The sequence below is a fragment of the Clytia hemisphaerica genome, unplaced genomic scaffold, assembly GCF_902728285.1.
Source record: "Clytia hemisphaerica strain Z4C2 unplaced genomic scaffold, Clytia hemisphaerica genome assembly, whole genome shotgun sequence".
Lineage (NCBI taxonomy): Eukaryota > Metazoa > Cnidaria > Hydrozoa > Leptothecata > Clytiidae > Clytia > Clytia hemisphaerica.
The window spans coordinates 660351-686861 of record NW_027103728.1 but is presented as its reverse complement, the minus strand read 5'-3'; the positions used below and the strand labels follow the sequence as shown (position 1 = coordinate 686861).

General features: G+C 37.7%; 3 protein-coding genes across 3 annotated transcripts in view; all 3 read left to right on the top strand.

Annotated features, from left to right (window-relative positions):
- Positions 1 to 26467, top strand: part of LOC136804936 (titin-like) — a 67832-nt gene extending 41365 nt beyond the window's left edge. The window contains 12 exon segments of the mRNA XM_067061468.1: positions 1040 to 1092; positions 4402 to 4734; positions 5148 to 5822; positions 12776 to 13056; positions 13346 to 13487; positions 13602 to 14057; positions 15150 to 15521; positions 15805 to 16029; positions 16268 to 16543; positions 16826 to 17101; positions 17322 to 17975; positions 18363 to 26467. Of these exon segments, the coding sequence (XP_066917569.1) occupies positions 1040 to 1092; positions 4402 to 4734; positions 5148 to 5822; positions 12776 to 13056; positions 13346 to 13487; positions 13602 to 14057; positions 15150 to 15521; positions 15805 to 16029; positions 16268 to 16543; positions 16826 to 17101; positions 17322 to 17975; positions 18363 to 26467 (11848 nt within the window).
- Positions 1948 to 4085, top strand: LOC136804917 (uncharacterized). The gene has a single exon (XM_067061442.1). The coding sequence runs from the start codon at positions 2126 to 2128 to the stop codon at positions 4067 to 4069; it is 1944 nt and encodes a 647-aa protein (XP_066917543.1). The 5' UTR covers positions 1948 to 2125; the 3' UTR covers positions 4070 to 4085.
- On the top strand, positions 6534 to 12599 carry LOC136804872 (axoneme-associated protein mst101(2)-like). Its single transcript, XM_067061383.1, is given in 2 exon segments — positions 6534 to 12397; positions 12399 to 12599. Coding segments are annotated over 2 exon segments (4788 nt in total). The 5' UTR covers positions 6534 to 7810.
- Positions 26468 to 26511: the final 44 nt, after the last annotated feature.

Genomic DNA, 26511 nt, shown 5'->3' with positions numbered 1-26511 from the left:
CTACCCTTACGTTGCATTCTCTTGAAAATTTTTGACCATCTTCAGGCAAAGTATGGTTAGATTTTTGAAATTTTACACCCTTAGAGTGCAATTTTTCTCATCTTTGCTGATTTCGATTCTTACAGTGCACTTTGGGAAACTTGAAAAATATACTCTTTAGGGCCGCACGTATATAGGTAATTTACCTTAAGTGCCCCCCCCCCATCCTGGGTCTGTTCAAGCTGGACAATCGAATTGAAAGATGCCTAGTGCTCTGCAATGTCGCAGGAATTTAAAAGTGAAGGAATTCAGGCAAAAATGCTCCTAATCTTTGGTTACATTGCTAATGCACTATTGATCCTGGAGCTGGTATTAAGGTGATCAAAAATGTACTTAACATTAACTCGACTCGTGTCTTAACACTGCTACCATACGAGGTGACTTAGAAGTATTTAACTTGGGCCATCTGTCATAATGCTAAATGAAACCATTCTGTAGTTTACACCGTAAAAAGTTTTAAATCCTTGAAAGACGGTTTAATTTTGAAATTAGAATTTTATCATTCTGATGGGAGTTAATTTCTTTGAAGATTACTTCAGAGTGATACCCAAATGATGATATATATTCCGGTTATTCTCGTTGTTTATGTTTTTGTCACAATGTCATGTTTTTAAAAATAGAACACTAAAATGAACTCACTCAATGTAGTTTGACGTTATATGTTATTGAGTGTATCGTTTTACATTATGTTTCCTTCCTCTTTCTAATTTCCTTAATTGCCTTCGAATAAGCTGACCAGGAGAAAAAAAATAGTTTGAATTTGTATATTTTTATCATAAGAACATACCAATTATTCTTATGCGAAGCTTGAATTGATAGATCTATTATACCATATGAAACTTAATTTGACTATCTGGCTTTCTGGAAAAAACCCTTTTTCCCTAAGAAGTCTTGTCGATGTGCAGAGTATTTGAATCGTAAACATCCCTCAATCGTCTTAAATTCACTTGCCAATCACTTTGAGATAAGCCTGATCGAAAACTCATTTCCTTTCTTTTAGATCGAAGGGAAGCAAACCGGCGCCTCGAGTCAAACCTAAACCAGGCAAAAAAGGTAAATTAACTTTAAATTCCTTTAATATTTTACAGGCCGTTTGATAAAATGTAAATGTGAGCCATTCAAATATCAGGTATCAAAGGTTTTTTCAACGTTGGGACGATATTGACAACTCCCTTACAAGCATCCAGAAAAAGTCGTTCAACCAAAAATCACAGTCAATCGTCAACTGATAATGCCTCAAATAAAACGAGTAATATTCGATTCGAACTTTTCATTATAATGGGAAATTCATACATTTAGTCTCGAAAAACCTCAAAGCTTTGGTCAAACGAAACCATCCAAACCATTTTCAATAGCTTTTTAAAGCTATCAGTGTAATGGAATTATCACATCTTATGGAAAACATTAATGGACTTTATTGAGGAATCTAAAGCTAGGTATCATTTTTCAACTGATGGTAATTCATATATTCATATGATAAGTAAAAGGAAATAATTGCAGCCTATTACCTCAATTGAGATACTACATTATAAAACAACCTAGGATCCAATATTCTTGAGCCTCAAAAAGTTCATCATTCGAGAGAATGAGGAATTTTATAGACAGATCAATGAGCAATTTAATGACCCGTTTTTATATCCTAGATAAGAACCTAATTAAAACAGATCCAAATGTTTTCTTCTAACGACGCTATAAATGACATAAGCAATCAAATGATAACAGGAACTTAGCCAGTAACTAGCTTAGTTACTCAATTATGACGATGTATGATTTTTTCTTATAAAAACGATTAAGAGTTAGATACTGGCTAACAGGAACCTGGTATCGATTAAACCGCATCCTCTATCAGAGAAGAAAACAATAGAAGCATTTTTTTTGAAATGAATGAAAAGACGAACAAAACAAGGCCAGAAGACAAGAGAAACAATAATCAGAAAAAATCATCTTCGTTTTGTGTTTCGCTGTGACAATTTTTATTTAACTGGCTTTGGCTGGTTGTTTTGAGGAATATTTCAAGATATCTTTAATTTCCAATGCTGAGTACTGTCTATTGACTTTTTGCTGTAATTATTAGAAGATCTTCGCAATGGTGAAATATGAAAATGACGAAAAAGCTGGTATTCAGACCACAGACACTAAAGAGACCCCCTCTAAACCAAAACCACGAAAATTAGGGTGTAACACTCCTAGGAGATCTGGTGGAAGTATGCTGAAACTGAATCATAATGCTATTGGTTCAAAAACAACAGTTATGTTGAATGTTGGTGGTAGTGCTGCAGGTTTTCGGCAAACCTCACCAGTAAAAAAGCCAACTACCAAAGAAAATGGAGCCGCAAGTGCCACTCAACAGAATGGTTCCTCGAAAATCAAACGTACTAAATCGGTTAAAGAGAAACGCGATGAAAATGAATCTAAAGAAAATGTGAACCGAAATGGATTTGAAGTGTCGGAGGAGAAAGCTGCCGTGAAAAATGACCGCAAATTAGCAAAGACTAGTTTAACAGAATTGAATCCTAATCGCTTGATTGATGAAACTGAGAATGTAAAATCTCAACTATCATTTAAAGAAAACATTATCACAATCCAACAAGAATCTGGTATCGACTCCAAACCGATCAACAACGAAGGTATTGCAAAAACAGGCCTTCAAACAACAATTCTGATCAAACCTAATGGTATAAACTTAGCTGATGAAATGTCTCAAGAGAGTGCTGGTGACAAACTAATTGACACACTGGAAAATCACGCAATTGAAGATACTCCGCATCAAACAGATCCTTCAATTGCTACCAACCCATCTGCCAAATCTAAAGACCAAAGGTCAGGAAGACCAGCTACAAAACCTAAGGTCACGAGATCAGCAAGTCTAGCTTTAAGAAATGGTTCTAGACCATCCAGTCCTGCTCCAAAGATGAATGGCTCCAGACCACCGACCAACCAGATGAAAAACGATTCGCGACCTAATAATCCAACCATTAAACGAGCTATGAGTATGAGATCTACCAGCCAGACTAGGCTAAATTCAAGACCAAGCAGTCCTGCTCCAAGGCTAAATTCGAGTCTCAGATCTTCAAGTCAAACGCGCTTAAATGATTCGAGACCAAGCAGTCCTTCTCCAAAGCTAAATTCTAGCCTACGATCTGCAAGTCAAACGCGCTTAAATGACTCAAGACCAAGCAGCCCTGCTCCAAAGCTAAACTCGAGTCTTAGATCTGCAAGTCAAACACGGTTAAATGATTCCAGGCCAAACAGCTCTTCTCCTAAACTAAACTCAAGCCTGAGATCTGCAAGCCAAACTCGATTAAATGACTCAACACCCACTGGTACAGCGTCAAAACTGCACAGATCTATTTCAGCCAGCCAAACCAAATTAAATGACTCGAGACCTGGAAGCCCTTCTCCTAAACTCACTCTAAACTTGAGATCGGCTAGTCAAACACGTTTACATGAAATCAAATCACAGATACCGAGACCAACCACACCTACGAGCCCGGGATCACCACTCCATAATAGTAGCTTGAGCAAATTAAACTCTAACAGTTTAACCAGACTCGACGATGCTACCAAACCGAAATCAAGCATCCCGTTTTCAAGACTCAATCGGCTGAAATCGAACAGCCATAGCAAACTGAATGACATCAAATCAAGTAGTTCCAACAAACCAGAGAGTCACCTGGTTAGATCTGATTCCATCTCTAAATTAAATCAATCTAAATCTACAAGTCCATCACTTAAGCCAGCTCTTATGGATCACAAAAAGAAAAGAAATGACAGCATGCAATCAAAACGCGTCAGTAACAAAAAGTCAGACAAGACAGGAAAACTTCACATGAAGCCCACAGATCAAGCAAATCCCCAGAAAAATGACGCTGTTAAATCTCAGACAGAGTCAGAAAATGTACAAGCACAACTTACCTTAGAACAAGAGGAAATAAACACACGCCATAAGATAACAAAATCCCCTAAAAAGTTAAACGGTAAAAGTATATCTAATTCTCTGATTAAAGTTTTGAGAAATCTTCTTCTGTAACAGGTGCCAAAGGGCTCACATTTTGCCTATATTCTATGTATCACGGTCGTGTCTGTTTTTAAATCCGCGTGCATGATCGAAATAAGCTTTGAAGTATCTCTTTCTTATTTTTGAACCTTCTATCAGGTATCAGTTTGCCATTGACCTTTATTACCCCACTCAGCAGCACTCAGCGATTATTAATTCTCGAAATCCATTGAAAATACGTTATATATATTTTTGGGTGTATCTGTAAAAAGTTACAATTTAAATGATGAAAAGAAAAAAGGCGTTTCAGTCTGGCAAAGTTACTTCCTGCCAATCATAAATAATTTTTGTTTCTTCATTTTTAGCTCCCGTTCCTCCACCACCAACAGCTAGCAAACCGCCCAAAGGATCTCCGCCCAAACCTTCCACCAAACCTTCCACCAAACCAACCAAAACTACCAGGACCAGCAAAGAAGATGATGTTAAATCAGTTTCCATTGTCCAAGAGCTTCAAGATGCAGAATGTAAAGTTGGTGAAACTCTTGAACTACGAATGGAAATTAGTTCAACAAAGAATGTTTTTGAGACGAAATGGCTTCTGGATGGACAAGAACTGGTTGCCGAAGAAGGTCTTGAGATTATCAATGAACCTCCAGTTTATCGTTTGAAAATGTCAGATTTGATGCAAGAAGATGAAGGTGAGAAAAAACATCCATTTGATTATTCATTTTCTTAATCTCCAAGCAAATTCTACTTACTATGTCCATGGCACTCTAACGACCACCTAAGTTGGTGCAACACTTTGATATTTTGAATCAATTTTGGAGGACTTTGCAAGACTTTAGACTTAGAGCGTTCTGTGAGGAGAATCGATAATTATGTTATATTAAGTTTTCCGCCTTTCTGTTCGGGAGATCTTTTTCTTTAAGTGAACATATGGCAATAATTGCCATTTTGATATAGTGTTGCCTACTGTTTATGACATAACGAACCTTTTCTGTCTTATGGACAAGTTTTGCTCCTTTTTCCGTTCGCAGGTCAATGTTCTTAGAGGAATATTGCAATACCTCTTTAGCCAAACTTTTGCAATCTTTTTATTTTATAACTATAGGTGAATACACAATTGAATTACGTCATTCTGAGGTAATGGTGACGTCATCATGCATTGTTTACGTCAACGATGACGTCGATAACGAGGAAGAAGAGGATGAAGCTCCCGAAGTTGCCGGTGATTTAGAATCAACGGATGTCGTTGGTGGTGAAAACGCTGAACTCCGTGCACTGATTTACTGTAATAAACCAACCGACGTTGCGTGGTATTTCAAAGATGAAAAACTTGAGAAATCGGACAAATATGAGATGGGTTGTGAGAAAGAAGAATATTTCTTGATTGTGAACAAATGCTGTGCTGACGATTCCGGTGAATATAGATTGGATGTGAAGAATGCACAAGGTGTTGCAACTACTGATTGTTTGTTAGAAGTTCTGCCTGAGGAGAAACCACCACAGATTATGGTGATTCCAGAGTGCGAAGGCAAGATGGAACAATTTGATGGTGAAGATTTGAGATTGGAATTTGATTTCGAATCTGAAAGTCCAGTCACTGTTGAATGGATGAAAAATGGTAAGAAAATCAAACCAGCCAAAAATATGGAGATGGTTTCAGATGAAGTGATGGCTTATTTGAATATCGAGAAAGCTGGTGTCAAAGACTCTGGCAAATACAAAGCCATTGCTCAGAATACTGTCGGTAAAGAAGAAGTATCCTTTGAAGTCGATATTACTGGTAAGTTTCTTTTCTATTATTCTTCCTTTGGATTCTTGCGGCTCGCCAAACGAGTTAGTTTTACTTTTACCATAATGAAACAGATGCACGTTTTTTTATAAGAAAAAACTATATAAGAACACAAGGCTTCGATGGCAAAAATGTGAAGAACAAGTTAAGAACATTTTAAGGCTTTACGGACTCGAAAACACCCTATTTTTTTAGGAAAATGGGTAAAAATGGTCACAAAATGGTAAAAATTAGAACATGTTAAGAACATTTTTAGGCTTAAAACTGAAAAAGTTAACATCCGAAGGTTTCGAAAATTTTGGATTTTCTTATAAAAAAAACGTGTAGCTTCATTGTGCATTTCCGAAAAGTTTTTACTCATTACTACGGTGCGCCTATTTAAACACTTTAGCCTCCTTTTACCGAAGTACAGTCTCGTTGTTTGACCATTTTCGACAACTACATGCAAAAAGGTGCATTTTTCATTTGTCTGCTAATGGGCTACACAGGTTTAACTGTAAATCTCAAACGTTGAAAAAATTTGATTCTTGCCCGATTATTTGAAATATTTAAAATGCATCGATTTTGCTGGAAAATTCATAAACCTTTTTCCAATATATGATGACATGCTAATGAGTTGAAAAGCAATTAACTTCTCATTTGTCACCGTCTGATGAGTGAAGAGATATGGTCATTTAATGTGACAGTTTTATTTTTATAACTTGAAGGCCATTAAGAATGGTCTTGTGTTACGCTCGCTCGCTCGCTTGCTTGCTATATTTTGATAAATGTGTTTGTTTATGCTGTTGAGAAAATATATTTAACTAAAAAAAGCGAAATATTTCTGACAGAATTCTGGAATAATGCGGTTAATTTATTTGTTTAATCGATGGGCTCACTACTTTTGAATTCAGAAATCACTTTTACAAATTTTTTGTTTATGTTAATTTTTTGACAGCAAGTTTATGAGAAAGCTTCGTGATTTTTTTTGATAACTACCACTGGATTTTAAATGCAGTATCATTTTAAAGTGTTGACAAGAAAAGAATAAGTTTGATATTGGATACTTTTCAAATATTATAATGTATTGGTAAAAAGGAGATAGATAGCTGGAGAAAAAAAAGTTCAAATATGGTCTTTGTTTTGTGGGAGTAAAAAATATGTACAGTATATGCAGTATAATCAACAAAAGTATCGTTTAGCATACACGAGTTATTTCAACAAACTCCAAATAAACAAAAAAAAATCTGAATTGAATAAAAAAGGATAAGTCTCGATTAGTAGTGTCAACAACGAAATTTCATCGCTTTAACTTCTTATGTTGTGTAATCGAGTCCTAAAACTTTTTTTTGTTTGTTGTTGTCTGACAATGTAAACAGAACTATTTCAGTACGATCATTCTGATGATATATGATGGAAATTTTTTTTACTGTTATTTACTTATGGCTTTTCTTTTGCTTTGACTTTTTTTATTCTACCCTTCTGCGAACAGTTTTATATGTTTTGAGATGAAGCAAGTGGTCTTCCTATTGAAGCTGTGTTTTGACTAAGTGTTATGAGAATTTTCAGTCCAATCTTGTTTGGCCCTCTTAATGAGTTGCTTGATAATTGCACATTGGAGAGTATATGTGTTTTGGTGAATTTTTCAAACTGTTATTTTACACTGGGACCTGATTGCACATTCTTTTTTTGACCAAATTATTTGACTTCGACTATAACTTGTGGTTCCAAAACTATAATCTTACAAGAATTTATGATTAGTTGTTAGAAGGAATAGACTTATTTAGAAAATCTTATATCATTGTTCCCAGTATAACACAAAATTGATCTTTGACAGTTGTGTTTTTCTTGATTTTTATGTTATTTAGTGCAACAAAACAAAAAATACATCAAGAACAACAAAGAAACACGATTTTTTAGAAGAACTTTTTCAAAGAAATGTTATAAAACTGTGATTATTTGGAAGAAAGTTGAGATTTGAGATACATATTGTATGAGTTATGGGATCACAACAGGATGGCGATAAAGAATTCGCCCGAAGTTTTTTATTGGGACAGCTAGGACGTCGGAACAGAGCGCCAAGTGACAAAGGAGGGTCGTCTGGATTTGTATTTTCAGCACAGAAAGTTCAAAAAGATAGCGTCGAACGAAAAAACTCAAATAATCAAGATTCAAGCAGTGGCAGTGAACGCAGAGCATCTGTTGTCCGTAAAAATCCGGAGCCTGTTCATTACGGAATCGAAGTTCAAACACCGGCGCCATTTGATCACGTTGCGACGCGAGGGAGCCATGCAGTTTTACAATCACCAAGCACCGAATCATTACAAGATAAATTTCACCACGCTGTACAACTCGTCAAAGGCGACAACTCAAAACCTATATTTACCAGTAACAAATGGCAAGTCAATTTGAAACCCAGTGATGATGTTAGCGAAGATTTGTTGAACAAAGGATACTCAAAAGTGGAGCCACCAACATCGCCGATGAAAAGCCCTGCATCGCCATCTAAGAGTCCTGTTTGGGCTCCACCACAACCTCAAAAAACTTACCGTAAAGTATCACTCGACTTTATGAATGGTGGACAAGCAAATGGTCCATCTCAATTGCAATTTCCAGCCGAACAAAATGGTTACCACAGTCAAGCGTCTTTAAATCACAAGTTATCGAATGGACATACTCAAAATGGAATATCTGTCAATGTCAATGGTGGTAGTGCACATCCTTTTAACGATCATGACGATGATTATGAAGAGGAACAACACGTGCCGATCAATAAACCTGTCTCTGTTGTGATTGGTCAAAACGCCAATCATCGGAAGATCATCATTGCTAATGACTCTGGTAGTGAAAACGAAGAAGAATCTGTAAGCACCACGCGCCGGAATATTATCATTGCTAACAACAACGATGAAGATAATGAAAGCGAAAATGAGGAAGATAGAGTCAACATCTTTAAACAAAAGATGGAAGAAGAACAAAACGAGCGGCGATTGTCAGCTGAACGAAAAGCTGAGGAAGATAGATTTGACAATGAACGCAAGGCCGAGGAACTGACGCTAGAAAACGAACGTAAAGCTGAAAAAGAAAGGATAGAAAGCGAACGGATAGCTGAGGAAGAGAGGGTAGAAAACGAACGTAAAGCAGAAGAAGAAAGGATAGAAAGCGAACGGATAGCTGAGGAAGAGAGGGTAGAAAACGAACGTAAAGCAGAAGAAGAAAGGATAGAAAGCGAACGGATAGCTGAGGAAGAGAGGCTAGAAAATGAACGCAAAGCAGAAGAGGAGAAGTTGGAAAACGAACGTAAAGCAAAGGAAGAATCGAACAAAACATCCAGCCTTCCACGAAGAAAAACCGTTGTTGATAATGATTCCAGGCGTGAAAAGCTGAAAGATGATTACAAGAGCGAACTCCAACGAAAAAAAGAGGAGAGAGAAAGACGAAAACTTGAAGAGCAAGAGAAACGGAAAGCTGAACAAGAGAAACGAAAAGCTGAGCTAGAGAAGAAAGCAGCAGAAAGAAAAGCTGTGGAGGAAAAGAGAGCAGAAGAGAGAAAGAGAAAAGCTGAAGCAACAGAAGACAAAATAGCTGCTGAAAATGATGCTGAGGTCAAGATTGTTGCTGAATTGGATATGACTACAACTACTGACAACAAAGTGCTCGAAGCTCGTAAGGCTGAGGAAGCTCGTAAAGCTGCAGTTACACGTAAAGCTGATCTCGCCAGAAAAACAGACGATCTGAAGAAGGGGAAGTCTGATTCGTTCAATGACGATAAAGAGTCGAGTGACTTTGAAAAAAAGAAGCAAGAACGTGAACGAAGGAAGAAAGACGAATACGAACTTAAGAAAGCTGAGCATGATAAGCAAACCGAACTTGCTAAATCCAAAGGTGAATTAACTAGCCTAAGGAAACTCTCTAAAGGTAGCAAGAAAGGGTCTAAAGATGAGGTAGAGGATGCTGTTGGAGATGTAGTTGAAAAGCTATCTGAAGAGAAAAGTGAACAGAAAAAGCCCGTAAAAATTGGCCGTGAAAAGCTGAAAGATGATTACAAGAGTGAACTGCAACGAAAGAAAGAGGAGAGAGAAAGACGGAAGCTTGAAGAGCAAGAAAAACGAAAAGCTGAACAAGAAAAACGTAAAGCTGAACTCGAGAAGAAAGCAGCAGAAAGAAAAGCTGAGGAGGAACGAAGAGCGGACGAGAGAAAGAAGAAAGCTGAAGCGAGACAAGCTGAAGAGGAGAAAAGAACTGCTGAGAAAGAACTAAAAGCTGCTGAAAAACAAGCTAAAGATGAAAGAAAAGCAGAAGAAAAACGAGCTGAAGATGCAAGAACAGCCGAAGAAAAACGTATTGAGGAGGAGAAAAAGATCGAAGAAGAGGAAAAAAGAGCTGCTGCGAAGCAAGCGGAGTTGGAGAAAGAAGCTGTCGTCAACGAGGCTGAAGAGCAAGAAAGTCTTAAAGTAGAGCAAAAAGTCGAAGAGCAAAAAGTAGCCATAGAAAAAACAGGTTCGCTCTCTAGGTCTGGAAGAAGGAAAATCATTGTTGCAGATAAAACTGACTCTACCGAATCGAAAAAGAAATCTTCCCCGCGAAGTACTTTGGAACGTGGAGAAAAACCAAAAAGTGAATTTGAACGAAAGAAAGAGGAGAGAGAAAGACGAAAACTTGAAGAGCAAGAGAAACGAAAAGCTGAACAAGAAAAACGTAAAGCTGAACTCGAGAAGAAAGCAGCAGAAAGAAAAGCTGAGGAGGAACGAAGAGCAAAAGAGAGAAAGAAAAAGGCTGAAGCGAGACAAGCGGAAGAAGAGAAGAGAGCTGCTGAGAAAGAACGAAAAGCTGCCGAGAAACGAGCAGAAGAGGAAAGAATAGCCGAGGAAAAGCGAGTCGAAGCAGAGAAGAAGGCTGGAGAGAAACGTGTCCAAGAGGAACAAGAAGCTGCCAAGAAACAAGCTGAACTCGAGAGAGAAGCCAAAGAAGAAAAAGCGGAAGAGGAACGTCTTGCAAAAGAAAAACTTGCAAAAGAACAAGAATCTGAAGTCGAAAAGTCTGGCTCACTTTCGACGTCTGGCTCACTTTCGAGGTCTGAAAGAAGGAAAGTCATCGTTGCGGATGAAAGTGACTCTACCGAATCGAAAAAGAAATCTTCCCCACGGAGTACTCTGGAACGTGGAGAAAAACCAAAAAGTGAATTTGAACGGAAAAAAGAGGAAAGAGAAAGACGAAAACTTGAAGAGCAAGAAAAACGAAAAGCTGAACAAGAAAAACGTAAAGCTGAACTCGAGAAGAAAGCAGCAGAAAGAAAAGCTGAGGAGGAACGAAGAGCGGACGAGAGAAAGAAGAAAGCTGAAGTGAGACAAGCGGAAGAAGAGAAGAGAGCTGCAGAGAAAGAACGAAAAGCTGCCGAGAAACGAGCAGAAGAGGAAAGAATAGCCGAGGAAAAGCGAATCAAAGCAGAGAAGAAGGCTGAAGAGAAACGTGTCCAAGAAGAACAAGAAGCTGCCAAGAAACAAGCTGAACTCGAGAGAAAAGCCAAAGAAGAAAAAGCGGAAGAGGAACGTCTTGCAAAAGAAAAACTTGCAAAAGAACAAGAATCTGAAGTTGAAAAGTCTGGCTCACTTTCGAGATCTGGAAGAAGGAAAGTCATTGTTGCAGATGAAACTGACTCTACCGAATCGAAAAAGAAATCTTCCCCACGAAGTACTTTGGAACGTGGAGAAAAACCAAAAAGTGAATTTGAACGAAAGAAAGAGGAGAGAGAAAGACGAAAACTTGAAGAGCAAGAGAAACAGAAAGCTGAACAAGAGAAACGAAAAGCTGAGCTCGAGAAGAAAGCAGCAGAAAGAAAAGCTGTGGAGGAACGAAGAGCGGAAGAGAGAAAGAAGAAAGCTGAAGCGAAACAAGCTGAAGAGGAGAAAAGAACTGCTGAGAAAGAACGAAAAGCTGCTGAAAAACAAGCTGAAGATGAAAGAATAGCTGAGGAAAAGCGAGTTGAGGAAGAAAGAAAAGCCTCTGAAAAGAAAACTAAAGAAGAAAACATAGTCCAACAAAAGTTAGAAGAAGATCCGTTGAACGAAAAGCGAAAAACAGAAGAAGAAGAACATCTCAAAGCTGACGGAAAAATTGAAGAAGAAGCCAAGGAGAAATCTTCATCACTCTCCAGAGCAGGCAGAAGAAAGGTTATTGCTGATGACGAAGAACAACCAAAACGTATCTCTCCTCGAAGCACCTTGGAGAGAGAGGATAATTCGAAGAGTGAACTCCAACGAAAGAAAGAGGAGAGAGAAAGACGAAAACTTGAAGAGCAAGAGAAACGAAAAGCTGAACAAGAAAAACGAAAAGCTGAACAAGAAAAACGTAAAGCTGAATTTGAGAAGAAAGCAGCAGAAAGAAAAGCTGAGGATGAACGAAAAGCGGCAGAACAAAAGAAAAAAGATGAATTAAAGCAAGCTTTAGAACAGCGTAAAGCTACTGAAAAAAGACTGGAGGGAGAACAAAGAGAAGCTGAGAGAATAGCTGAGGAAGAAAAGAAAGCTGCTGAGGAAAAAGCTGAACAGGAGCGATTAGAGAAAGAAAGAATCGAAGCTGAAGAGGCGGAACGGAAAAGAATAGAAGAAGAAGCTTCAAGAGAACCAGGTAAGAATGCGTAAGCGCAAGCGAGCCAGCGAACGTAACACAAGAATCGATGGTCTTTCAATTCAAGTTCGATATTTGTCATCAATATCTTATTTCAACCATTCTTGTCATCAAGATATGATTTCAGCACTTCAAAAAATATCTGATAACATTTTCAGTTAAGCAAAAACAACAAAAACATCAAAAACACCAAATATTGAAAAATGTCTTTGCCTCGAAAGCTTCGACTTGAATTTTCCTTTATCTTACTCTTGGTCAAATAGCTTACGACTATTCCATATTTATTGACTTCATTTTCGATCTTGATTTCAAAAACAAAATTATGTTTCCTCCTTCAGTTAAGCCGACCGAACCTGTTCTAAGCAAAGCGTTTGAGGAAAGTGTCGCAACACATGAAGGCCAACCTTTGAAGCTGATTGCCAAAGTTACGCCAGAGCCTGATCTCACCATCTCATGGATGAAGGATGGTGAGCCGTTGAAATCTGATGCTCATTATAAAATCACCGCTAACAAGGATGGCACTCAAACGTTAACCATCCGAAGTGTCAAACTCGAAGATTCAGCTGAATATTCTATCAAATTCACCAATTCTGTCGGTGATACCATTACAACCTCAAAGGTTAGTTTCAATATTTTCATTTGTTCGCCTCCTATTTTCCGCGTTGACCATTGATAATTTAAGAAACCGTTGCTTTAGTTGCATTGTTGTATTCATGGTTTTTCTTCTGCTCGAATTAACTATTAAGTATTAACTTTAGGCTCATATTAAATTGACACAATATCTTAACCACAGAAAAAAAGAAGCTATTTTGACAATTATTTTCATTTAGGCTTTTAGGTTTTACCAAGTTCATTTTTGTTGAAGTTACAGGCTATACTTATATCTACAACCTCTTCACTTTTTTCAGGTATTGGTAGACAAGAAACCGAAAGCTCCAGTCTTCAAGAAGCGATTACCAGCGACCACCAGCGTCGTCGAAGGACAAAATGCTGAATTCCAAGTCAACATTGATGGACATCCAAAACCAGCGCTCCAATGGCAATTCAAAGGTAAATGGAGCTTGTATAAAAGAAGAATTTATTTCCGTTCTAATTAAAGCTTTATTCACAAGAAATATCGATCCTCTCTTAGAATTATAAAGCAAAATCATTTTAATTTCAAAGGTGCTGATATTCCAGAAGACAGCAATATCAAAATCGAGGAAACTGAAGAAGGAAAATACATGGTGGTTATCCAAGAATGTCAATTATCAGACAAAGGTGCATTTAAATGTACAGCTACCAACAAATCTGGCTCTATCAACTGTCAAACAAACATCACCGTCAAAGTTGGACCACCTAAGGTTGTGTTGCTATCTGACGAGAAGGCTCTGGTAGAAGGTAGTGAAAATGCTATTTTCAAAGTGCAATTGCCATCAGATGGTGCTAAGTATAAGGTTGATTGGATGAAAGGTACAAAACCAATTTTCAGGAGTACCAAGAAATATGATATTGCAAGCGAAGGACTTGTTCATTCTTTTACCGTGGTTGATTGCCAAGAGGCTGACCAAGGAGTTTTCAAATGCAACATCACAGGACCAGGAGGGAAGACAACAAAAGAGTTTAACTTGGAAATCAAAGGTAATTGATATAATATTAAAGTTGCGCATGTTACGGAATTCGTTACATGTTTTCCATCTAACATATAAATTTATCTCGAGCTAGAGTCCAAGGAAAGTTTCATATTTACATTCTTGAAATTTTCAGAAGCAACACAAAATCAGTGAAAAAAGACTTTTCTAGGCTTCTAGATCGAGCTAAAGTTGTTATGTCGTATATACAAAATGCAACAAATTTTGTAACAAACACAATTCAGCATTTTTATATTTATGACTGTTAGCACGACAGTTGGAATACTCGGGTAAAATTATTGTCATATATATTCTCCAATGGTTAAAATGTCTTATCGGTTTGAAACAAACGATAAATATCAGTCGTTTTAATCATATCAGCTATTATTTCCTCTCGTTTTTAACCATCAAGCTTGATTTATGATTAATGTTTTTACGGCGAATTCCTTTAGAATGAGTTATGATAAAACCAATAAACTTATGTTTCTTTAAACATGGCAAAAATGTACAATTTAGCGTGATATGAGTCAAAAAAAGGACTACGTAACTATAAAAAATATTGTCCAAATAAATATTTTCTTCTCTCGAACTCTTTAATAATTACATTTTAATTCTGGCAAAGGAAAAAAGGCGTTTGATTTTTAAATATTATAGCGGAATCGCTTAAACGAATAGCGGAAATGAAAACAAAAAATGAATTTATTTTAAGTGAGGCGACTAAGTGAGTTTTAGAAACTGTCATGTTATGGTGACCATCGTTGACCATATGTAAACATCATCGATGGATCGTATCCTGTCTAAGATGGGTTACTTAAATAAACAAATCTACATTGATTTGTTTATTTTGATTGGGTGTATAATTGGATTTTATGCTTAATCTCTTATTTACATTATTGAGAAGAGGAACGTGTTACCTATTGCTTAATCAAATGGTAGCTGGTGATTTAGCAGACATCCAAACAACGTCCATAGAACAAACATGACACCCATTGATGTTAGATAATCATTGAAACAACGTTGGCTGTCGATTGGGTTAGCTTCTCTCTCGGCAATCTTCTGGAATCAGAATCGGCATTATTATCTTACAATAATTTTACCTTAGAACCCGAACCACAAATCCCAACAGTTGAAGAACAAAGTTCTGAAGAAGTCATCTCAACTCCTGGTGGTTCTGTAACATTAGAATGTCGATCCAATGGTTATCCTGAACCAAAAGCTATCTGGTTAAGGAACGAAGTTGAAATCAAACCATCTGACAACATCGTCATCAAATCTAAAGATGGAGTTCACTCAATGACCATTAAATCGATCGTTCTTGACGATGATGCCGAATATTTCTGCCAAGTCAGCAACAAACACGGTGCTGTTGAAGCTATCTTCTCCATTATCGTTGAAGAGGAGAAAACTAAACCAACGTTCTTGGAAACTTTGGAAGATTTGAACATTAAGGAAGGCGAAGAGGCAGAATTTTCAGGTTTCATTTTAACCCATTCGATGTTTAAAATAATCGAGAATTGAGATCCAAAACACTTATGTAACTCTAAAGCTTAAAGTTTTTTTAAATCTTCCTTAAATTGTAATGTTGATTGTTATGCTATCCATAGGCATTCAAAAACTTTCAAAACCAACAATCAAAGCTAACCTTCCTGTAGATGATGAAAGTACTATTTAGTTTACTTTTGGAGACATTTGAGAATCCACGTGGAATTCTTGGAACCATATTATTACGATATATAATGTTACTTTTCAATTTTCAGTTCTGGTAGAATCATCTCCTGATGCTAACGTTGAATGGTTCATTGGTGATGAACTTGTGAAAGATGGAGGACGTTATGAGATTGTTGTGGAAGGTGAAGTAGATAAGATCTATTCTCTGGTCATCGGTGATTGCACCATTGACGATTGTGCAACCATCAAATGTGTTGCCACAAATGATATCGGTGATGTATCATGTACTGCCGACCTCAATGTGGAGAGAGAAGGTACAGATTTTGTTTTCATTCTAGCCGAATTCTCTGTTTTCAAAGCAATCAATGAATTCTTCGTTGAGGGATCGCTTAATATACTTTTAGCGGTATATTTTAAGATACTCTGTTTTCTTGATAACGCGAGAAAAAAGTACGAGCGATTAAGTTCATCACCATCTACAATATCATGTAAATATTTTCCATTACTGCCATATATACAACATGAATTTTCTCGTTCTCTTTCTTTCCACAGCGGTCATTCCCAAAGCAAATTTGTTACCACCAAAGACTAGCATTGCCGAAGCTTCCAAACCTTTCGACGTATCAGTCAACATTGAAAATGCATTATCTGTGATCTGGTTGTTCAACGGTGAAGAAGTTGATAAATCGTACAAGACCTCACAAGATGGTGACCAGTATACAATGCAAATTCCATCAATGAAACCAGCACTGTCTGGCAAATATGCTGTTGAGGCAATATCACCAACTGGGCAAGTCTTGAAAGAAGAATTCGAAATCAAATGCAAAGGTAGTTACATCTCAAATGCTTGGTCATCAATGTTACATACCTTAAAGCTTCCGTTCAACTAAAGCATCTACAAATTATTATGCCATAGCCCTTTTCTATTCCCTCTCGGACATCCTGAGATAACAATAAATCTGTCCGCCAACTGATTAAAGCTGTCTGACTGAGTAGAAAGTTTCCAGAAGGAAATTGTTATAGTTTGACGAAATCTTTGTATCCTTTGAACGTTTTAATTATCAGGGAGTGATCTAATTTACTTTCATTTTATCCTTAATTACTTACAAGACATTGTACCAACAATACAATCTGCATCTGATAAAACCACAACGATCGAAGAAGGTAAACCCATGGAACTCTCCATCACCGTTGCAAACGTTGACAAGACCAAATGGTTGTACAATGGGAAGAAAGTCGGACCAGCTGTCAAACTCAATGAGAAAGGCGATACTTATACTTTGAGTATTGCTAGCATGAAGAAAAGCAATGCTGGCACTTATGTGTTTGAAGCATCGTCTGTTACTGGACATGTTGTTAAAGAGTCGTTTGACGTTCATTTCAGAGGTAAGTATCTAAATCAAATCTTCGGGAATGAAAAGCATCGTTTTTATGTACTATACCTTCCTCGACGCAAAGATTCACTCATTAACACAAAAAAGAACGAAACCGACGATTTACAACAATTTTTCTCACGCATACACACAAAAACGTTCACTAACCTTTCTCAAAAAAGACAAATATTAACCTATTTTTTTCTTCATTTTTATAACCTACCTACTAACAGATCCAAATAATCCAAACTTACCGCGCGATCTACCAAAAGAATTGAAACTGAAGACAGGTGAAGCTTTACTTCTCGAGGTCTGCATGGGTGTTGATGAACCTCATGACGTCATCTGGGAGAAGAACGGCACCATGTTGAATAATGACGAAGAATCTAGTGCTGAAATGGGCTTCGACGGCGCGTGCAATTTCCTTAGAATACAACGTACAGAAAGTGAAGACGCAGGTCTTTATGAAGTTTTTGGTGAGCAAGGAACAAATGAAATCTCCTTCTCAACAATGGTACAGGTTGGAGATAAGGTACCTCCACCTGTTGCACCTAAAAAGAAAGGTCCTGAAGTCTCTAGAAAACCAAGTAGACAGGGTAGTATTGATGGGGTTGGAGTTCGCTCTCCACCACCTCCAGTGGCCAGGAAACCATCGAGAGATGGGTCAGTAGATAGTGGTAGTTTGCCATCATCAAGGTCATCCTCAAGGTCTGTATCTATAGACCATAGTGATGGAAAGATTAAGTCACCACCACCTCCAACATTGAGGAAACCATCGAGAGGTGCTTCAAAAGATATCATCAATGACGACATGATTTTTCCCATGGAGGAACAACTGGCCGAAGAAGCACCATCTGTTTTGCCGAAACAAAGATCATCAAGAAAAGGTTAGTGATTATCTTCTTCTTCTTTTTTCTAATTCCTCATTTACCCCCTTCTCTATACTTTTAAGATTAGTTTCAGTGATTTTCTCAGAAAGACTTTTCACTATTTAAAGCGTTACGTTTGGTTAAATAGGCTAATTTGAAACTAACACCAGTTTCTGCAATAAATTATTTGCTACACGAACTAATTTTACGTTTACTATCACTGCTGTATTATATCTACAACACATATTACACATAACGTAACATAACAAATACATATAATAATACACTCACACAACACAATACTATACACTGATCATAAAATGCACATACATACACATTTTCTTACACGTTCACGTATAACATAATAATACGTAATTACACATATTTTTTGTAAATATTACATAGGATCATACGATAATGAAACAGAGCAAGAAATCAGAGCTGTCATTGAGAATCTACAAGAACGACTTAAATCGGAAGAGCAAAGCAGTCCTGACGACTTAGACTCCATAAGTGCTGATGATGTTGAACTAGTTAAGAAAGCTTTAGAGTTGTATAATCAGAACCAAGCATTAGAATCTACTCTTGAACCATCTCTTGCTGATTCAGAATCGACTGAAAATCAAGGACTTGAAAAGATAGTCTCAAAAGATGAGGAAATGAAAGATATTCTCAAACGACTGTTAACCAGTGTTGAAAAAGGCGAATCTGAGCTGTCATCAAAAGCGCCTGAAGCCGACGAGTCGACTAAAGATTCGGAGAAGGCACCAATAGTTGCCGAAGATGATGGAATAGAACAACAGGAGAAGCGTGTTGTTGACAAAATACCCTTTGTTGTGAAAAACAAGATGAAGCCCATCATTGCCACAGCTGAGCAAGAAGCAACTGTTTCTGTTACTCTTTCAAAACCTGCTGAAGAATTCAAATGGTTTGTCAACAATGTTGAAATCACTTTCGATAATGAAACATTCATCATTAAGGAAGAGGAAGGATTGTATTCCTTGACCTTTGTTGATTGTTCAATGGACGATGATAAAAAGGCTATCAAATATGTTGCCAAGTTTGATAGGAAGCAGCTAACAGATTCCATTCGTATGAAGGTTAATCCGGCTATCCCAGAACTTGTTTCAACTTCCAATATCCAAGATATTTATAGTGTTGGAAATGAAATTCTTCTTGAATTTGATGTTAAAGGTCACGCACAGCCATTCAGTGTTAATTGGGTCAAAGGATTCCGAAAGATTGCAGAGGAAGAAGGAAAGAGTGAAATCGTTGTTGATGGAAAACATGTTTCATTATTGTTGAAAGATGTCAGTGCATCTGATGCCGGAACTTATAAATGTACTGTTAAAAGTGATGCAGGAACTACAGAATTGAAATTCAAACCCGTAAAAATTGACATTCCCCAAGAAGAAATTGAAGCTCAAGAAAAGGCCAGGCTTGAAGCTCAGGAAAAAGAAAACGCTGTACCAGAGCTTGGAAAAATGAAACTGAAGAAAGCTGAAAGACGAGAAAGTCAAGTGAAACCAAAGGAGACTAAAGTCGAATTTGCTTTCAGCCAAAAAATGAAACCAGTAGTTGCAGAGTGTGGGGATGATGCCGAATTTGCAGTTACTTTAAACAAAGAGCCTGGCAATATAACTTGGTTTGCCAATGACCAAGAAATTGAGAACTCAGAGAACTTTATAATCGAAAACGCCGATTTGAAATACAAAATGCTCTTCAAAAACTGCAAGATGGAAGACGACAAAAAAATTATTAAGTTTGTTGCCAAAGTGCAGGAAGAAGAGATTACGAACGCAGTCAAATTGAAAGTACAACCAGCTCTACCAGGTCTCAAACTAGGAAAACAAAACAAAGATAGTTATATCACAGGAGAAACTGCGGAGTTCTCACTTTTAGTAAAAGGCCATCCTGAACCTTTAGAAATCTCATGGTACAAAGGGTTCAAGGTTTTGCCTGAAGAAGAAGGAAAAATCGAAGTCAATCTTAAGGATAACGAAATAAAACTTTCTATAAAAGATCTTGAACCATCAGATGCTGCAAGTTACAAATGTGTTGTAAAGAGTTCAGCAGGTTCCTCCGACTATAAGTTCTTCCCAATCAAAGTTCGACCTACTCTTGAGTTCAGTAAACGAGGCATGAGTCAATCATTTGATGAAGGAGACACCCTTGTACCTCCCCCAAGACCAAAACGAACCAGTGCAAGTTTGGTTGACTCCCTGCAAAAGATACTTGATACAGCCGCAGAAAAAGAATCAGAACTTACTGAAAAGGCAAAAGAGGAGGTTCAGGAAAAGCCAACTGAAAGGAAATTGACATACATGGATGAGAAATCAATCAAAGCAGTCATGGGATTGTTAGTGGAAGAAACGGTTCAAACTATTGAGAAGGAAGAAGAGGAAGAAGACAGGAAAAATCCATTTATCGTTGAAGAAAATATGAAACCTATTACAGTGACCTCAGAAGAGCAATTTACAATTCCAGTCAAGCTCTCGAAGCCAGCTAAAGATTTTAAATGGTTTGTCAACAATGTTGAAATCACTCCTGAAAATGATGCGTTTGTTTTGACTGAAGAAGAAACTTATTATTCGTTGACTTTCATCGACTGCAGTATGGCTGACGATAAAAAACCAATCAAATACGTCGCCAAATTTGACAAAAAGCAGGTGACAGAAACCATCCGTCTCAAGGTTAAACCAGCTGTTGCAGAACTAGTTTCAACTGCTGAAGTTAAAGACCTTTATGAGTTAGGAGAAGAGGTCTGTTTAGACTTTGATGTTAAAGGTCACAAAGAGCCGTTCAGTGTTAATTGGGTCAAAGGATTCCGAAAGATTGCAGAGGAAGAAGGAAAGAGTGAAATCGTTGTTAACGGAAAACATGTTTCTTTAGTATTGAAAGATATCAGTGCATCTGATGCTGGAACTTATAAGTGTACTGTTAAAAGTGAAGCTTGTACTTCAGAAGTTAAATTCAAACCAATCAAAGTCAATGCTCCGTTCGACGAAATGTCGGAAGCAGGCCAAAGTGAAACAATGGAAGAGCCGAAAGGCGAACTAGGCTTTGGCAAGATGCAATTGAAAAAATCGAATCGAAGGCGTCAGATCAAACCTAAAGAATCAGAAGATGAGTTCGGATTTGCACAAAGAATGAAACCAGTTGTTGTAGAATGTGGTGAGAATGCTGAATTTTTGGTTATTTTAAACAAGGAAGCCGATGACATCCTCTGGTATATAAATGACCAAGGAATTGAAAGTTCAGAGGATTTCCTGATCGAACATGTTGATTCGAAGTACAAAATGATCTTCAAGAACTGCAAGATAGAAGACGACAAAAAGGTCATTAAATTTGTTGCCAAAATGAAGGAGAAGGAAATTGCGAACGCAGTCAAATTGAAGGTCCAACCAGCTCTACCAGGTCTCAAACTAGGAAAACAAAACAAAGAAAGTTATCTTACTGGTGAAACTGCGGAGTTTAATTTGCTTTTCAAAGGCCATCCTGAACCATTAGAAATCTCATGGTATAAAGGCTTTAAAGTCTTGTCCGAAGAAGAAGGAAAAATCGAAGTCAATCTACAGGGAAACGAAATCACTTTACTCATCAAGGATCTCGAACCTTCTGATGGTGCAAGTTATAAATGTGTCGTGAAGAGTTCAGCCGGTACCTCTGACTACAAATTCTTCCCGATCAAAGTTCGACCTAGTCTTGAGTTTAGTAAACGAACCATGAGTCAATCATTTGATGAAGGAGACAATATGGCACCTCCTCAAAGACCTAAAAGAACCAGTGCGAGTTTGGTTGACTCTCTACAAAAGTTACTTGATGTGTCCGAGCAAGAAACAAAGCCGACAGAAACAGTCACAGAAGAAATTGAAGGATCATCAACTGGGAAGAAATTGACATACATGGATGAGAAATCAATCAAAGCAGTCATGGAATTGTTAGTTGAAGAAACGGTTCAAACTATTGAGAAGGAAGAAGAGGAAGAAGACAGGAAAAATCCATTCATCGTTGAAGAAAAGATGAAACCTATTACAGTGACCTCAGAAGAGCAGTTTACAATTCCAGTCAAGCTCTCGAAGCCAGCTAAAGATTTTAAATGGTTTGTCAACAATGTTGAAATCACTCCTGAAAATGATGCGTTTGTTTTGACTGAAGAAGAAACTTATTATTCGTTGACTTTCATTGACTGCAGAATGGCTGACGATAAAAAACCAATCAAATACGTTGCTAAATTTGACAAGAAGCAGCTGACAGAAACCATTCGTCTCAAGGTCAAACCAGCTGTTGCAGAACTAGTTTCAACTGCTGAAGTTAAAGACCTTTATGAGTTAGGAGAAGAGGTCTGTTTAGACTTCGATGTTAAAGGTCACAAAGAGCCGTTCAGTGTTAATTGGGTCAAAGGATTCCGAAAGATTGCAGAGGAAGAAGGAAAGAGTGAAATCGTTGTTAACGGAAAACATGTTTCTTTAGTATTGAAAGATATCAGTGCATCTGATGCTGGAACTTATAAGTGTACTGTTAAAAGTGAAGCTGGTACATCAGAAGTTAAATTCAAACCAATCAAAGTCAATGCTCCGTTCGACGAAATGTCGGAAGCAGGCCAAAGTGAAACAATGGAAGAGCCGAAAGGAGAACTAGGTTTTGGTAAGATGCAATTGAAGAAAGCAACACGGAGAGAGAGTCAGGTCAAACCGAAGGAAGCTGAAGTTGAGCTCGGATTTGCACAAAAAATGAAACCAGTCGTTGCAGAATGTGGAGACAACGCTGAATTTTTGGTTACTTTAAATATTGAGCCTGAAGGAATTGTTTGGTACATCAACGAGCAGGAAATTGAAGATTCAGAGAGTTACACTATAGAAAAATATGATTTGAAATATAAAATGATCTTCAAGAGTTGCAAAATGGATGATGACAAAACCGTAGTCAAATTTGTTGCAAAGTTGAAAGAACAGGAAATCGCCAATGCTGTCAAATTGAAAGTTCAACCTGCAGTCCCTGGTTTGAAACTTGGGAAGCAAAACAAAGAGAGTTATACTACAGGAGAAACTGCTGAATTTTCCTTGCATGTTAAAGGTCATCCTGATCCTCTTGAAATCTTGTGGTACAAAGGCTTTAAAGTTTTGTCTGAGGAGGACGGTAAAATTGCGGTCAATTACCAAGGTAACGAAATACAACTCTCGATAAAAAATCTTGAACCATCAGATGCTGCAAGTTACAAATGTGTTGTTAAAAGCACAGCAGGATCTTCCGATTACAAGTTCTTCCCAATCAAAGTCAGGCCTTCTCTTGAATACAGTCAGCGAATGAGTCAAGATGTGACAGAGGATGATTCCAAACCTAAATTGGTTGGTACTAACCTTGTCGATTCGTTGCAAAAGATTCTCGATGGATCAGATGAAACCAAAGAACCTGTCAAGAAAATCATAGAGGAGACCAAAGATAAACCGGTTGAGAAGAAATTGACATACATGGATGAAAAATCAATCAAAGCAGTCATGGAATTGTTAGTTGAAGAAACGGTTCAAACTATTGAGAAGGAAGAAGAGGAAGAAGACAGGAAAAATCCATTCAGCGTTGAAGAAAAGATGAAACCGATTATTGCAACTGCTGATGATAAAGTCACCGCTTCGGTAACCCTTTCGAAACCAGCAAAAGAATTTAAATGGTTTGTTAGCAATGTTGAAATTACACCAGAAAATGACAAATTTGATATTACTGAATCTAACAGTGTTTATTCTCTCACCCTACACAATTGCTCTATGGCAGATGATAAGAAGCCTTTGAAGTACGTCGCTAAATTTAACAAGAAACAACTCACAGATACGATCCGAATGAAAGTAAAACCAATCACTACAGAACTCGTTTCTACTACAGAAATTAAAGACCTTTACGAAATTGGTGAAGAGATTCGTCTTGGGCTTGACGTCAAAGGACACAAAGAACCGTGCACAGTCACTTGGGCAAAAGGATTCAGGAAGATTTCAGAGGAAGAAGGAAAGAGTCAAATCGTTGTTGACGGAAAACATGTTTCGTTGGTGTTGAAAGATATCAATGGACATGATGCCGGAACGTATAAATGTACAGTCAAAAGCGAAGCTGGTACATCGGAGGTTAAGTTTAAACCAATCAAAGTCAATGCTCCATTCGATGAAATGTCGGAAGCAGACCGCAGTGAAACAATGGAAGAGCCGAAAGGAGAACTAGGTTTTGGTAAGATGCAGTTGAAGAAAGCAACACGGAGAGAAAGTCTAGCAAAACCAAAGGAGGTTGAAGAACCATTCGCGGTTGAGCAAAAGATGAAACCAGTCGTTGCTGAGTGTGGTGACAAGGCTGAGTTTAACGTCAAACTCAGTAAAGAAGCTGATGAATTTACTTGGTTTATCAATGATGAACACATTGGAGAATCAGATGAGTTTACCATCGAAAATGTCGGCAAAACGTACAGTCTTATGTTCAAGAACTGTAAGATTGAAGATGATAAAAAGACAATCAAATTCATTGCTAAATTGAAAGAACAGGAAGTCACTAGCTCTTGCAAACTTAAGGTACAACCAGCTCTACCAGGTCTTAAACTAGGAAAACAAAACAAAGATAGTTATAACACCGGAGAAACTGCGGAGTTCTCACTCTTACTGAATGGCCATCCTGAACCTTTAGAGATCTCATGGTACAAAGGCTTTAAAGCTTTATCTGAAGAAGAAGGTAAAGTCGAAATCAATCTTAAAGGAAACAAAATCACATTGCTGGTAAAAAATCTTGAGATTACGGATGCTGCTGCCTATAAGTGTGTTGTAAAAAGTTCAGCTGGGTCTTCCGAACACAAGTTCATGCCGATCAAAGTCAAAGAGACTATTGAAATCACCAAGATGTCTATAAATCATGATGAAACTAGTGAGCAAGGATCGCTAAATGATAGCGTTGAAGGAATTGACGCAGAACTAGTTAAATCACCTACTAAACTTGCTGGTGAATTGTTGGTCGACTCATTATCACGGTTATTGGAAGCTAAATCATCGGTTCCCAAGGATGAAGATATGTTGGAAGACGGTATTGAATCAAAGGAAGACAAGGAAGAAGTTGACGACGGAGTACCATTTGCTGTCGAAGAGAAGATGAAACCATCTGAAGCTGTCGAAGATGAAGAATTCACCATTCCCGTCAAGCTCTCGAAACCAGCAAAGAAGTTCCAATGGTTCATTAACAATGTTGAGATCACTCCTGAAAACAAAGACTTCAAAATGGCTGAAGATGCGAATGGTCATTACTATTTGACCTTTGTTAATTGTTCATTGGCAGACGATAAAAAAGCAGTTAAATATGTCGCTACTTTGTACAAGAAAGAATTGACCGATTCTATAAGAATGAAGGTTAAACCAGCAACACCAGAACTTACTTCAACGACCGATATCAAAGATCTTTACGAAGTTGGTGAAGAGGTACGCTTTGAGCTTGACGTCAAAGGACACAAAGAACCTTTCACGGTTAATTTCGCGAAAGGATTCAGAAAGATCTCAGAGGAGGAAGGAAAGATTGAAATCGATATCGTCGGGAAACATGTGTCGTTTATAATGAAAAATATTGATTCTTCTGATGCTGGGACATATAAATGCACTGTTAAAAGTGAAACTGGCACGTCAGAAATAAAATTCAAGCCGATCAAAGTTAACGCACCAATTGAAGACGTCAAACCTGAAGTTCCATTAGGAGTTAAAGAAAAGATGAAACCAGTAATAGCTGAATGTGGAGAAAATGCTCAATTTTCAGTTACCTTGAACAAGGAAGCTGAGAGCATGATTTGGTATATCGATGATGTTGAGATTAAAGAATCAGAGTTGTATGTCATTGAACAAGTTGATTGTACTTATATGCTGCAAATCAAGGAATGTGCTATGGAAGATGATAAAAAGAGCATCAAGTTTGTTGCAACTTTAGGTGATCAAGTTTTGACGAACTCTACTAAGCTGAAAGTGCAACCAGCTGCACCAAGTTTGAAACCTCTTGGTGATGTCAAGGAAGTTTTCTGTGTTGGTGATACAGCAACGTTCGGATTAAAAATCGCTGGACATCCTGAACCTTTTGAGATCAATTGGTACAAAGGATTCAAGAGAATCGAGGAAGACGGAGTCAATTCAGAAATTGAAGTTTATTCAAGTGAGGTTTCTCTGTTATTGAAAGAGCTTGAGCCTTCCGATGCTGCAACCTATAAATGTTTTATCAAGAGCTCTGCAGGCGAATCGGAATACAAGTACAACCCTATCAGAATCAAAGAAAAACTTGACTTTGAGAAATGGCAGCAAGTTGAACAAGAAAAGGCCGAGGAAGAAATTAAAGCTTTAGGTCAACAAATGATGTCGTTGATGAAAGAACCCGGAGATCAATCTATGGAGGATAAACCAGAAGCAGTCATGATTGAAGAATCAATTTCAGCTGAAGAGGTTGCTCTCCTAGAAGAAGGATTCGATTCTTGGGCGAGTGATGATGACCTGATGACGAAGGACGAGCAATGAGAGCAGGTCGTAGAGGATTCGGTTATCTTGACCGAAAACGACAA

Bases quoted from the DNA above. Each gene is read 5' to 3' on its own strand.
- LOC136804917 (XM_067061442.1), top strand. From the start codon at position 2,126: ATGGTGAAATATGAAAATGACGAAAAAGCTGGTATTCAGACCACAGAC.